Below are 14,950 nucleotides of genomic sequence, written 5' to 3'. Positions count from 1 at the left end.
CCAGCAAATCCTATTGAGACCATGTTTGCTGGATGAAGGAGGCGATACAGTCACAACTAGCTCCTGGGAAGATTTAGAAAATGTTTGGAAGAGGCTGACTCGAGCCGAGTTGCATGAAAGCACCTTAGTTCAATACTTAAGAAAGAGCATGATCCCTCGAGGTCTTCGAATTCTCAAGGAGCCGAAGACATTTACCATGGACAAGACGTTCATGGATAAGTGGACGGCCATTTTAAACAAATGCAGTAGAGATTTAATGATATTATTAGTCGAAACTACTTCCAATGTAGAAACGGAACTACGTGAACAGATTAAGAATATCGAACATACTATTCAATCAGAACAACAAGTTGATAATGAAGATATTATGACAAAGAGAAAATATTTGGATGATACAATTGCTGCCTTTAAAGATTCTTTACGTCTGAATAAGATTAAGAAATTTAAGCGTGATGAACGCGATTACCAGTATGATCGGGTATATACATGGATGAAAAAATCAACGGTGAATAAACCAAGAGGAAACCCAAAGGGGCCATATAATACCATTAAAAAGGTGGCTTTCGATGGATCCACCGGGACTTCAGATGGAAGCAGTGGTGAAACTACTGATAGCTCTAGTCTACAATCAACTACGGAAGAAAGTTCAACGTCGTCTCTAAAACAAAACGAACCATCCAAAGGACGAGGGAAGTTCATACAGAGACCTCGAGATCAAACCGGCCCGAGCCTGCGCTCAAAACAATATCAGAAACATTGATTATCAATCTCTCTTCAACCACACTTTCAGATCTTCAGATTCAAGTTCTTCAGTTCGGCCTAGGATTCGTGCCCACAGTAAAATATGATTCATTTCTAATGAGGATTGCGTTTTTTCGGTTTTTTAGGAAGCTCCAACTGAAGATATTTTTTGAAGAAAATCCTCCAGGATTTGATATTTCAATTATGAAAAGACCGTCTAAATGGTGCCCTCCTGGGTTTATTAAACCCTTTTTACTTACCTTTAGAGATTTAGTACTGAAAGATCTTGCCGAGCTAGAACAAAAGCACTATGGAGATAATAAGATCTATAATCTCTCAAAAAAACTAGAGCTCGCTTTAAGAGAACTCCGAGATAACTCTGAGGTGATGATAATGAGAGCTGATAAAGGGGGCGCCATCACAATACAAGACCGAAAAACATACAATATGGAAGTTAACCGACAATTGTCGGACTCTCTAGCCTATAATAGGCTGGATAAAGATCCCACGGAGATGTTGAAATTGGAAATTGAAAAACTTATTGAAGAGGGTACACAAAGGAAATTTTTGACTCAGAAGGAAGCTGATTTCCTTCTAGAAGTAGGACCATCCACCCCGAAAATTTACATGCTGCCTAAGGTACATAAAAGACTTCAAAACCCCCCGGGGAGACCAATTGTATCTACTAGAAGATCAATCCTAGAACCACTGTCTAAATTTGTGGACTATTTTCTAAAACCTGAAGTCCCAAAAATTTCATCTTATGTAAAGGATTCAGCCCATTTACTACGTATATTGGAAGAAAATAATAACCTTGATGACATCACCTTTTTTGTGACTTTGGATATAACGTCTCTATATACGAAAATACCCCAAGAGGCTGCCTTGGAGGTTATAAAAGAGACTCTTATGCAGATAGATCTGGGCAGATTCAAATATGAATGGGTTCTAGCATTAGCTAAGCTAGTAATAACAGAGAATTACTTCTGGTACAATGGGGACTTCTACAAACAAACTCAGGGTGTGGCAATGGGGGCCACTTTGGCTCCATCTGTAGCAAGTTTATATGTTGCCCATTTTGAACAATCTAAAGTGTTTCCTGCTCCCAATTTCCAACACATTATCCTCTGGAAAAGATATCTGGACGATATCCTGTTTTTTTGGGACGGATCCGAATCCGAACTGAATGATTTTCTAACATGGCTGAACACTCTCAACCCTCACCTGTTGTTTACTATGACTTACCATGAAAACCATATCTCTTTTCTTGATATCCTCTTGATAAAAGATGAGAACCAACAAATCAGAACAACGGTATTCCGGAAAGAGGTGGATAGAAATCATTTCCTCCATTTTTCTAGTTTTCACCCTTTTTTTCTGAAGTTTAATATCCCGGTGAGTCAATTCCTACGTATTAGGAAACTCTGTTCTTCTGATGAAGATTTTGAAACACAAGCTAAGCTTCTCAGTGATCGGTTCTATGAGAGGGGTTACTCTCGCAAGTCAGTTAAACGAGCCTACCTTAGGGCAAAGTTTGCTCAGCGATCTCTTCTCCTTAGGGAGAAAAATATAGAACCTTTAGATGAACAGTTAATAATGGTACTCCCATATACGCCTTTAAGTACTGCTTTTTTTGCAATAATTAAAAATCACTGGCGGACGCTTCAACTGAGCTCTCAATTTCAAGACTACCCTATTGTCTCTTATAAGCGGGGAAAGACAGTGGGGGAATTTCTATCCACGCACCGCTATGAAATCAAAAGAAGAGATGACATGACTGTATTTTCCCATCAAGCCTGTTCTCAGTGCCAATGGTGCGATTTAACGCTGGAAGGCCCCACTTGGAAAGATCCGGGGACTAATATTACCTATCGAGCCCATTCGAATACATCTTGTCAGAGTTCTTCTGTCATCTATATGATCCGGTATCCCTGTCAATTGCTCTATATTGGACGGACAAGCAGGAAAATCAATATCCGTCTAAATGAGCATAAATCTAGAATAAATACAGGGAATTTAGAGGCTCCCCTTGTCCAACATTGGAGGGAGAAAAAACATAAAATTGTAGATATGAAATGGAGGGTCATAGATCAGGTTTATAGTGGGTGGGAGGGTGGAAATATTAAAGATAAATTAAATTTTAAAGAACAGAAATGGATCTACAGATTAAATACAGTTATACCCTTAGGACTTAACGCTGAAATTGAGTGGTTCTCTTTAATCTGAATGAGGTTGTGCTATTGTAATAAAATATAGTGGGGAAATCGGACGGGAGGTGTGTCTGACGCTAGAGATACGTCATTACGCTAGAGTATAGCTATTTATAGCTTTAAACGCCGCGGCCATGTTTTCCTGATATAAAACTCTACAGCGGGAAGCATGAGTCGCTGGATTTAAGGTACTGTGGAATGCTTTTTCTATTATTATATTGCTTTAAAATCATTATAAAGCTAAATCACTTTATCAAAATGTTATTACTGCAGGGGGATTCCTTGATACAGCCCGTATGGGCGAAACATAGTCTATGTCGGAGTGCCTACCCCCACCCGCGTAGATGAAAACAAAGCAAAAGATGAGTACTGTTTTGATACTTTAAATATTTATATAAACTATTGAATAAATAAAAATAACTAAGAATATAGTGACCTATGACGACTATGGGTGCCGCTTTAGGTCCGTATGTTCTTTGAAGATTTATGAACATACCCCTAGGCATTTCTGAGGTCAGTGGGTTAAGAGACTTTAGTTCCTCCTTTCTAGCCATCTTCTCTCTGTGTCCATATACCCTCCCATGCAGATGCAGCATTCCCCTTTTTGTCCCTGTTCCAATGCCAATCAATGCCCATGCCCATCATCTCCCCTCTTTTTGTATATCTCCCTGTGTCCAGCTTCCCCCCTGTCTTACTCCCTTACACCAATGTGTTTCTCACACTCTCTCTTTCCTCCCTCCCTCCGCTATGTTCAATATTTCACTTACTGTTCTTCCATTCCCTTGGTTCAGCTTTTGTTTTTTTTCCTTCTCTCTCTTCCTCCCTGTAGATCCTGCACTTCTTTCCCTTCCCTCTAGCTCTCTTCCCATGGGTCCAACACCTCTAACCCTTCTCTTCAGCGCCCAGGTGTGAGTCTGGCTGGCTCCTCTCCCTTCCCTCCTGCTCCACTTCACCCACCACATGGGCCAAGCACCTGTTTCCCTTTCCCCCAATCCCCAGACTAGATCCAGCAACTGTCTCTCTTCCTTTCAGCTCCAACCAGTCAAGTCCAGCAGCCCAAGAAACTCCCTCCCCCTTTCGCAGGTGCAGCAGCTCGCCCCCTCCCTCCCTTTCACTGGTCCAACAGCTCCCCAACCCTCACACCCTCCCTCCCGAAGGCAAACCCTTCCCCCCCCCCAAAAAAAAAAACCCAAACCTGCGAGTGTGACTCCTGGGTCGGCCCTTTCACGCCTCCCGGGGCGGGCATACCAGCCTGTTGGAATGAAAGCTTCCTGCATGCAGGGCTGCTCAAACTGGTACCTTCTTGCTGCTGGTTCTCTCCTCTCCTTCTGATGTAACTTCTGGCTGGAGGGATTCGGCAGTAAGAAGGTTCCGGTCCGAGCAGCCCTGCATCATGCGTGCAGGAAGCTTCTGTTCCAACAAGTTGGTTTGCCTGTCCCGGGAGGCGTGAAGGGGCCGACCCAGGAGTTGCACTCGCAAATTTATTTGGGGTTTTTGCCATCTGCCATTGGGAGGGAGGCTTCAAGGGTGGGGGCTATTAGACTGACGATAGGGAGGGGGCTGCGTCTGCTGTTGCACCTGCGATGGCAAGATGGGGCTGCTAGATGCGCAATTCCACTGAGGAGGGCACAGAGGCAACTCTTGGCAGATACTTCACTGTGGGGACAAGGCCATGCACAACTCCACAGGGCGGTGAATGGCCTTGTCTCTGTACCTGTGGCAACCAGTCTCCCCCCCTCCCATGTTCCTGCAGGTTACCTGCAGGTAACAGTCACCGTGTCATTCTCTAGTTAGGAGTTTACATCGGGCATGGATGATGTTTACAAATATTACCTGGAAGCCCAGACCAGATCTATTCCATGTATTAAAGTCAGAAACAAGGCCAGACAACAACCAACATGGTTGAAAGATGAGGTGAAGAAGGCTATGAAAGCTGAGATGTTTGGATGCATTCCTGCTGAGATGTTTGGAAACAATTGGAATATCTGGCCATGTCCTTAATTGGTTTAGGGGTTTCCTGGAAAGTCATACTTACCAGGTTCTTTCTGACTATTCTTTTCCTCCTAAATGGAAAAATCTATGTGGTTTTGTGGGGTGCCCCAGAGTTCCCAATTATCTCCCACACTTTTCAACCTGAATTTGATCACGTTACACTCTTATTAAAGAACGTGCATTGGCTCCCCATCCAACTAGAGGTAAGCAAAGTGGATGTCCTCAGGCAGATAGACAGGCTAAAGAGCGACAAATCGCCAGGTCCGGACGGCATTCACCCAAGGGTACTCAAGGAACTAAGGAACGAAATAGCTGAGCCACTTAGACAAATATGCAACCTATCATTAAAAACTGGGGAGATTCCGGAAGACTGGAAAATAGCAAATGTCACGCCCATTTTCAAGAAAGGCTCAAGGGGAGACCCAGGAAACTACAGGCCGGTGAGCTTGACCTCGGTCCCGGGAAAGATGATGGAAGCGCTGATTAAAGACTGCATTTGGGAACACATCGAAAACACTGGGCGGCTAAAGCCGAGCCAGCATGGCTTCTGCAAGGGCAGGTCATGCCTCACTAACTTATTATACTTCTTTGAGGGGGTAAACAGCCAGGTGGATAAAGGGAAATCTATAGACATAATTTACCTTGACTTCCAAAAAGCCTTCGACAAGGTACCACATGAAAGACTGCTAAGGAAGCTATGGAACCACGGGGTGCAAGGGGAGGTCCACCGTTGGATCAAAAACTGGCTGGCGGACAGGAAACAGAGGGTTGGAATAAAAGGCCATTACTCAGACTGGCAATGGGTTCCGCAGGGGTCGGTGCTGGGACTGCTCCTGTTCAATATATTTATTAACGACCTGGAAGCAGGAGCAAAATGTGAGGTTATTAAATTTGCGGATGACACCAAATTATACAGCAGGGTTGAAAGCGAGGAGGACTGCAAAAATCTCCAAAAAGATCTGACAGCGCTGGAAGAGTGGGCCAAAAAGTGGCAAATGAACTTCAACATAGGGAAATGCAAGGTCATGTATGTAGGGAAAAAGAACCCGATGTTCACTTACAAAATGGGGGGAACACCGCTGGGGGTGAGTAACCTTGAAAGAGACCTGGGAGTGATGGTAGACACATCATTGAAGGCGTCGGCGCAGTGCACCACAGCCTCAAGGAAGGCAAACAGAATGTTGGGCATCATTAAGAAGGGTATCACGACGAGGACGAAGGAAGTCATCCTGCCACTGTATCGTGCAATGGTGCGCCCGCACCTGGAGTACTGTGTCCAGTACTGGTCGCCGTACCTCAAGAAGGACATGGCGGTACTTGAGAGAGTCCAGAAAAGAGCAACTAAGCTAATAAAGGGTATGGAAGACCTCTCATATACTGACAGACTGAAGAAGCTGGGGCTTTTCTCCCTGGAAAAGCGGAGACTTAGAGGAGACATGATAGAAACCTTCAAGATCATGAAGGGCATATAAAGAGTAGACAGGAACAGATTTTTCAAATTACGGGGAAACACAAGTACAAGGGGGCACTCAGAGAAATTGAAAGGGGAAAGGTTTAGAACAAACGCCAGGAAGTTCTTTTTCACTCAGAGGGTGGTGGATACATGGAACGCGCTACCGGAGGATGTGATAAGCAGGAGCACGCTACAGGGCTTCAAAGAGGGTCTGGACAGGTACCTAGAGGACAAAGGGATTGAGGGGTACAGATAGGAGTAGAGGTAGGTAATAGGGATAGGATTAGAGGATTAGAGGCAGTTACAAATTAGTCAGAGACACTGTTCAGGCAATTAGGCCTGATGGGCCGCTGCGAGAGCGGACCGCTGGGCAGGATGGACCTCTGGTCTGACTCAGCTGAGGCAACTTCTTATGTTCTTATGTTCATAGAATTACTTACAAACTGGCACTAATTACATTTAAAGTCCTACTATCTAAAGCTTCACTATTCCTTGATAGAGTCATTATCTCGTATAATCCTTTCCATACTTTATGATCAGAGGATAAAATTCTTCTCACTTTTACTTGATTATTGTGGATGTGATTAAAGCTGGTCTTTAGCCTGTATTTGGAAAGGGCGAGTAATGTAAAATCCAAATCCAATGCTGTTCCCCTGCCGCCCCCTAGCCCTCTGACTCAGCAGAAGAATTGGGTGATTCATTCAGGGGTTTTTATAAGGGTTAGATTTTGGTTCTAGGCCCCCTCCAGCTTTTTTGCTATGATTTGGATCCTTTTTGAAAATTATAATTTAGCTTTTTGTTTTTAAAGGAGCAATAAAAGTTTTGCCACATTTGTAGATTGTTGCTGTTTTCTGGTCCATTATTTTTAGTACATCCCTTAGCTAGGTAATCACTTATGACTCCTACTCATCTTTAGAGGAAGCAAAATTGCTTGCCTGTAAAAAGTGTTCTTTGAAGGAGTTGAGCTTAATAGCTTAATTATAGCATTGTGACATGCTACACATTCACAGGTGCATAAGAATTACTATAAACGCTCAGTAGAACCTTAAGATTTTTCTAATAAAGTTCCAGTATAATGCCATCCCACATGTAAGACTGAGGTACTGCTATTTTCAGAGAATACCTGTTTTAAGTAATCAACTTCATTTATAGGTAAACAGTTCTCAAAGCTCATTAAAACTTTTCCTTTCTTTCACTTTCAGATTAGAGCAATTGAACCTCTTTTATGTCACATTGACAACCCTTCTCAGCTAATCTGGACATCTTCTAGCAATGCTAGGAAATCAGCCTTCAGCCTACTGGATTATCAGCACACCCAGGGCCAGGAATCTTACAGTTCATCCAAATATGCTACTGACCTGCTGAGTGTAGCTTTGAATAGACATTTCAATAAGCAGGTAAGCTCTTCTATAAACTTCATTTTATGTTCTGATATGTGGACTGAAGCCCATATAACTGGGAAACCACACCATAGTTTTTATTAACAGGGCTATGCTGCCAAATCTCATGTTTACCTAAATGAATATAAACTCTACATTAGTATATATGTTCCTCGTCTTTTCATTCATGGGTTAGGTTTCTTACTGATTGCCCAGTTTAAGGTTTATTTGTTGTAGTGCTGTAGGAATGCAGTTTACAGAATAGAATAAGAGAAAACATAGAACATAGGCATACTTAGAAAAAATAGCACGAGGCATAGATAAATAGTCCAAATTACAAGAAAAATAATTCTAGTGCAATAGGCACATCATTCTGGAACTGATAGGTAGTCAATCCCTAGTCACAAGATTCTGTGTAGAGAGCCTCATTTACATTTTTTTCTCTTCACCCCTTCACTCTGAGCTGTCCTGCAAGTACTCAGTTCACTCTCTACACGCGAGATGGTAGAAGCCTGTCTCTTCTCCTCGTGTTTATTTTTCTTTATTTGGGGGGCTTTGTTATCCGGTTGTAAAGCTTTTTAGTGCTGCAGAGGCTCCCAGCTTCAGGGCATCTCTGGCTGCAGAAGAACGCAGACTCTAGCAGCAGAAGTCTGCAGCCAAGGGGCAGTCTGCTTTGCTGGCCTGTATTAACAGTCCAGTTGCTTAGGGACCGTTTACTTGGAAGCAAGGCTCACTTCAGGTTTTGTTCACAGAGAGCTTGAGCATAGGCTGAGGAGCTCTATGGAGGTCTTTTCACCGGGATTGGGGCTGACTGCTGTTCCTCCCCCAGTTTGTGTGTGCACAGGTTCCAGTGAGAGTTGAGGTACTAGTCAGGGTGAGGGATTCTGGTGGAGTCCAAAGAAGCAAGCTATCTGCTTTACAGGCTTGTCTGAAGCAGAATTTCTTCCTGGCTGCAATTCTAGCCTAAGCTAGATGTGGCTTTTATTATCTGGAATTGTAGATGCCCTTCAAATTTTTTGTATGAGGGGGTGTTGATTCCAAATACAGCAGGAGAAAATTTCAATACAGCAGAAGATTAGAGGTTTGGGGATTTTAATGGACTCCTCTTTATAATTTCGTGGTCACATCTCATCAGTGGTGAAGAGATGTTCTTTAAGATCCGTTTGGTATTGAAATTATGGGAATTGCTTTCTTCATCTAATTTTCATTAAGTTATGCAATGCTTTGTTTTACCATATTTAGATTATTGCCCTTTTCTGTGGATTTCCAAAGAAGTATTTAGGAGCCCTGCAAGTGGCACAGAATGCTGCAGCAAGGGTAATTGGTGGTATCCCTCGTAATTACCATGTTTCCCCATTGCTTGTTGAGCTTCATTGGCTTATGTTGGTTTGAAGAATTCAATTCAAGATCTTGGTATTAATGAATAAAGCCCTGCATCAAATTCTACCGAAAGTAGTAGCTTCTATGTTGAAGTAATATGTACTTCCTCGCACTTTGAGATCTGTCTAAACAATTATTGGGTTTTCCTTCTATATGATATATATTTAAGGAAAATAGTTGTTCTCGTGATTTTGGCATGGGCTTGCGAGAACTGCCGGCAATCATTCAGAAAACGGCACGGGGCCATGTGGGAATGCGGAAAGCTCGTGCCTGACCTCCGCACCCCTGACTTGTGCGCCTGCTGCCCGGAAATAGTACGGAGCCGTCGAGGGAGGGAAGGAAGAATTAAAAAAGGTACGGGGTTTAAAAAAAAAAAAAAAAGGTACAGGGGTGGTATGATTTTAAAAGGTACGGGGGTGTTTAAAAGGGTATGGGGATGATTTAAAGTACTGGGGATGTACGTGGGGGGCAAGGGGGATGATTTAAGTTACTGGGGGTATGTGGGGGGATGGGGGGATGATTTAAGGTACTTGGGGTATGTGTGGGGTATGGGACCTGCCTGTCCGTCACTAGGCCGGCCTGCCTGCCCTGTGCCCTGTCCCTGCCTTCCCTGTGCCCTGTCCTAACAATAGATCACCAGAGGGGGGGGGACAGGGTATAGAGCCTGGCAAGGAGTGTAGGGTTGGGTGCAGAGCCTGGCAGGAAGAATTTGGTTCAGAATATTGGGTTTTTTCCCTTGTTTTCCTCCTCTAAATCTAGGGTACGTCTTGTGGTCAGATGTGTCTTATGGAGTGAAAAATACAGTAAGTAAAAGTACGAGGAAAAGAATGCCTCTTTGGTTCTCAAAAGTAGTAGATGAGAAGGTAAAGAATAAGAAATTAGCTTTCATAAACTACAAAAGATCGCAGAAAGAGGATGACAGGCAAAAATATCTGGAAAAGTTAAGAGAGGCTGGTTGAGAAGTCAGGAAAGCAAAGGTACAAATGGAAGAAAATAAATAGCTGACAAGGTAAAACAGGGAGACAAAATATTATTTAGATATATCAGTGATAGGAAGAAGTACAAAAGTGGCACTGTGACACTCAAAGTAGAGAATGACACGGGGAAAAAATCTGTCCCCGTCACTGTACCGTCACCGGCCCACCATCCTCTGCACCGCCCCGTCACCGCCGTTCCCTTCACTGCCCCGTCACCGCCATTCCTTTCACCGCCCTGTCACCGCCACTGCCATCCCATTCACCTCCCCGTCACCGTTTCCGTCTAGCACCCATCTTCTTCCCTCCGCTCCCCCATAGTCTGGCATCTGTCTTCTTCCCTTCCAGCGTCTTCTCCACACTCTGCCTTCCACATTTCCTTTCAGGGTCTGTTCCTCTCTACCCTCTTTCAATGTCTGTTCTATTCCTTTCCACCACCACCCTTCCCTCCCTCCTTTACCATCTGTTCCTTTCTACCACCTTTCTTTCATATCTTCTATCAGTCCCCCCACCATCACTAGCAGTCTCTCTTCTCCCTTACCATGAGCAAATAGAACTTCTGAAAATTGTATTGCTGAGGCATTATTTCTAGTACGCCTTTTTTTCCAGATGGATAATGACATCAATTTTTTAATTCTTACTGTCTGCTCTGATTTCATTCACAATTTGGTTTGTGTTTTGTACCTGAGGATTCCATGAGGCATTTAACCTTTTCCTGTCTCTTCTGTGATTTCAAGTTGATTCCTTCAATAATGGAGTCTCAAGGCAGTAGCAGTTTTCTATTTTGGGCTCTTTTGACATTGTTTAAGGGATTTCTTGTACATTTGGTGCTGGTCTTCTTTGATGAGGTCACTTCAGAATCTATTTCCAAGGAAGAGAAACTTTTTCCCTTTCATCCCCTCCTTCCTTGTGTGAGCCGGAACACGCGGTCCCCGCAAGCAAGTAATTTTATATCATTTTCATTCTATTCATTCATAGAAATTAAAGTCTAGATAATGCCAGTCACATAACAAAACATGATTTTACAAAAATAATTCCCTGCACAGTCAAGCCTGCAAGGATTACTAGATGTCTCTCAGCAGCTCCCCTCCCTCCCTCCCCCTTACCTTTGTGGCCAAGTCAAAATGATCTACCAACAGTAAAATTTTAAAAACACAAAGCACGCTGTACGCAGAGAAAATGTTAATTATCATTTATATTCCGCGGGTTTTCAAAGAGGTCAAGGCAGATGACTTTATGCAATGTCACCTCAGTAACAACTATACAAAAATAGACAAATATTCCCCCTCCCTTTTTACTAAACCGCGATAGCGGTTTTTAGCGCAGGGAGCTGCGCTGAATGCCCCACGCTGCTCTCGACGCTCATAGGCTCCCTGCGTTAAAAACTGCTATTGCGTTTTAGTAAAAGGGGGCCATAGTGCAAAATATAGACAGCAGATATAAATTCTCAAAACGGACACATTTTGATCAATAAGTTGAAAATAAAATCATTTTTCCTACCTTTTTGTCTGGTGATTTCATGAGTCTCTGGTCCTTCTTCTTTCTTCTCCTGCCCCCCCTCTTTCTTTCTCTCTCCCCCTGGCTCCCCTCTTTATTTCTGCCTTTCTTTCTCTCTCCCCCTGGCCCCCCTCTTTATTTCTGCCTTTCTTTCTCTCTCCCCCTGGCCTCCCTCTTTATTTCTCTCTCCCCCTGGCCCTCCTCTTTCTTTCTGGCTTTCTTTCTCTCCCCCTTGACCCCCTCTTTATTTCTGCCTTTCTTTCTCTCTCCCTCTGGCCCCCTCTTTATTTCTGCCTTTCTTTCTCTCTTCCCCTGGCCTCCCTCTTTATTTCTCTCTCCCCCTGGCCCTCCTCTTTCTTTCTGCCTTTCTTTCTCTCCCTCTTGACCCCCCTCTTTATTTCTGCCTTTCTTTCTCTCTCCCCTTGGTCCCCCTCTCTCTTTCTGCCTTTCTTTCTCTCTCCCCCTGACCCCTCTTTATTTTTTCCTTTCTTTCTCTCTCCCCCTAGCCCCCACAAAGCCATCGTGCCAATTTCTCCACTTCCACGATTCTTTCCCTACCCTCACCCCCAAGCCAGCAGCCGATTTCTCCCTGCTCCTTCCCCGATGTCCTGATGTCCTGAACTTCATCGGGCAGCAGCAGCATTCACAATTCACTGCTGTTGCCCGCTTCAGGCCTTCCTGTCTTCCTGCCGGGTCCTGTCTTCATGAAAACAGGAAGTAGGCAGGACCCGGCAGAGAACAAGGCCTGAAGCCGGCAACAGCAGCGAATTGTAAATGCTGCTGCTGCCCGAACAAGGTAATGGAGCACCGAGGCAGACCGCTTCTCCCCCCTCCCAGCCGAACCCCCGCTGACCCTCCTATCTCCCCCCCCCGGTGAACCTTTCCGACCCTCCCAGCGAGAGCAGCAAACCTCCTTCGCGGCTTTCTCCTCTCTCTGCCGCGTCACTGATGACGTCATCAGTGAAGTGGCAGAGAGAGGAGAAAACTGCGAAGGAGGTTTGCTGCTCTCGCTGGGAGGGTCGGAAAGGTTCACTTGGGGGGGGAGAGATAGGAGGGTCAGTGGGGGTTCGGCTGGGAGGGGGGAGAAGCGGTCTGCCTCGGTGCTCCAAGGCCTGGCGCCATTACCCCAGCTCTCCTTAGTTTGCCGGTTTTCTTTTTCGGCGACCGGCACGCTTTCAAAGAGCCGCGCATGCGCGGCTCCTCAAAGTTCAATCTTCTGCTCTGCTGCAACTTCCTGTTTCCGGTTGGGTCAGAGCAGAAGATTGAATACTGAGCAGCCGCGCGTGCACCGGCTCTTTTGAAAGCGTTTCGGTCGCCGAAAAAGAAAGCCGGCAAGCTAAGGTGAGGTGGAGAGAGGAAGCTGGTTAAACGATCGAGCAGGCGTGCGGGTGGGCAGTTGGGGGCTGCGGGGACCGCACGATCCTTTATGCCTCACTGCGGTGACAAGACCATTCACCGCTCCACGGGGCGGTGATGGCCTTGTCCCCGTCCCCGCAGAGGCTGCTAATTTTCATTCCCCGTTTTTGGCGGGTTACCCGCGGCTAAACGCGGTAGCCGCGGGTAAACTGCCACCATGTCATTCTCTAACTCAAAGGTGAAGGGGAGGAATATGTAGAAGCTGATAAAGAAAAGGCTGAATTGCTTAACAAATTTCTGTTCTGTGTTCACAGCTGAAGATCCAGGAGTGGGACTGCAGAAGACAAATACGAATAGGGATGATAGAGTGCTAGACCCTAATCAATTTTCAGAGGGTTGTGTTCGTGAAGAGCTAGCTAAATTAAAGGTAGACAAAGTGATGGGGGCCAGATAGTGTACATCCGAGGGTGCTGAAGGAAGTTCTGGTGGCTCCGCTGATTGACATTTTCAATGCTTCTTTAGAGTCAGGAGTGGTACCAGAGGACTGGAGAAGGGTGGTTGTGGTCCCTCTACACAAAAGTAGAAGTAAGGAAGAAGTAGGGAATTACAGGTTAGTAAATCTGACTTCTGTGGTAAGCAAATTAATGGAAACGATTTTAATACAGAGAATGGTGAAGTTTCTGGAATCCAGTGGATTACAGGACTAGAAGCAACATGGATTCACTAGAGGTAGGTTTTGTCAGATAAATCTGATCAATTTCTTTGACTGGGTGACCAGAGAATTGGATAGAGGATGTGCAGTAGATGTGGTGCATTTAGATTTTAGCAAAGCCTTTGACAGTGTACCACACAAATGGCTAATAAATAAATTTTGTGCTCTTGGGGTGGACCCCATAGTGACAGCCTAGGTCTGGAACTGGTTAAGTAGAAGATGACAGAGGGTAGTGGTCAATGGAGATCGCTCTGAGGAAAGAGATGTTACTAGTGGTGTGCCTCAAGGTTCTGTTCTTGGGCCTGTTCTTTTTAACATTTTTATAAGTGATATTGCTGAAGTGATGTCGGGTAAGATTTGCTTCTTTGCAGATGATACCAAAATCTGTAATAGAGTAGATTCCCCCAGATAATGTGAATAACATGAAGAAAGACCTACCAAAGCTTGAAGAATGGTCTGAAATTTGGCAGCTAAAATCTAATGCTAATAAATGCAAGGTCATACATTTGGGCTGCAAAAACCTGAAGGAATGGTATATTTTAGGGGTTGAAAAACTTTTGTGTACAACAGAAGAGCGGGATTTGGGTGTGATTATATGTGATGATCTTAAGGTGGCCAAACAGGTTGAAAAGGTGATGGAAAAGCTAGAAGGATGCTAAGGTGCATAGGAAGAGGTATGGCCAGTAAGAAAAAGGAGGTATTGATGCCCCTGTATAAGACTCTGGTGAGATTTCATTTAGAATATTGTCTACAATTCTGGAGACTGCATCTTCAAAAAGATAAAAGGATGGAGTCGGTCCAGAGGAAGGCTACTAAAATGGCGAGTGGTCTTCGTCATAAGGCATATAAGGACAGACTTAAAGATCTCAATATATGTATACTTTAGAAGAAAGGCGGGAAAGGGGAGATATGATAGAGATGTTTAAATACCTACATGGTGTAAATGTGCATGAGTCAAGTCTTTCAATTGAAAGGAAGCTCTGGAATAGAGGGCATAGGTGAAGTTAAGTGGTGATAGGCTCCGGAGTAATCAAAGGAAATTCTTTTTTTTACAGAAAGGTTGGTAGATGCATGGAAGAAGTGATGAAGGCAGAGACTGTGTCTGAATTCAAGAAGGTGTGGTAAAGGCATGTGGGAGATAATGGTTACTTCAGATGGGCAGACTAGATGGGCCATTTGGCCTTTATCTGTCATCATGTTTCTATGTAAGATTGATTTTTAAAGCTTGTTTGTGTAATTTTTATTATGAATGTTAT

General features: G+C 44.3%; 1 protein-coding gene across 6 annotated transcripts in view; it reads left to right on the top strand.

Moving 5' to 3' along the window:
• The window catches only part of HSD17B7 (hydroxysteroid 17-beta dehydrogenase 7), a 228,951-nt gene that overhangs the window by 75,726 nt on the left and 138,275 nt on the right, over positions 1–14,950 (top strand). For 5 of the 6 annotated variants that reach the window (XM_033961532.1, XM_033961535.1, XM_033961533.1 and 2 more), the window contains exon 5: positions 7,599–7,793. In XM_033961532.1, coding sequence (XP_033817423.1) covers positions 7,599–7,793 — 195 coding nt within the window. Of the gene's footprint in view, positions 1–7,598; positions 7,794–14,749; positions 14,808–14,950 lie in introns of those variants that run through there. The other variant, XM_033961536.1, reaches the window with a different exon arrangement.

Source organism: Geotrypetes seraphini, chromosome 10, assembly GCF_902459505.1.
Source record: "Geotrypetes seraphini chromosome 10, aGeoSer1.1, whole genome shotgun sequence".
In the NCBI taxonomy this organism is placed as follows: Eukaryota; Metazoa; Chordata; class Amphibia; order Gymnophiona; family Dermophiidae; genus Geotrypetes; species Geotrypetes seraphini.
The sequence above is the reverse complement of the archived record's forward strand: the minus strand, read 5'-3'. Positions and strand labels throughout refer to the sequence as shown.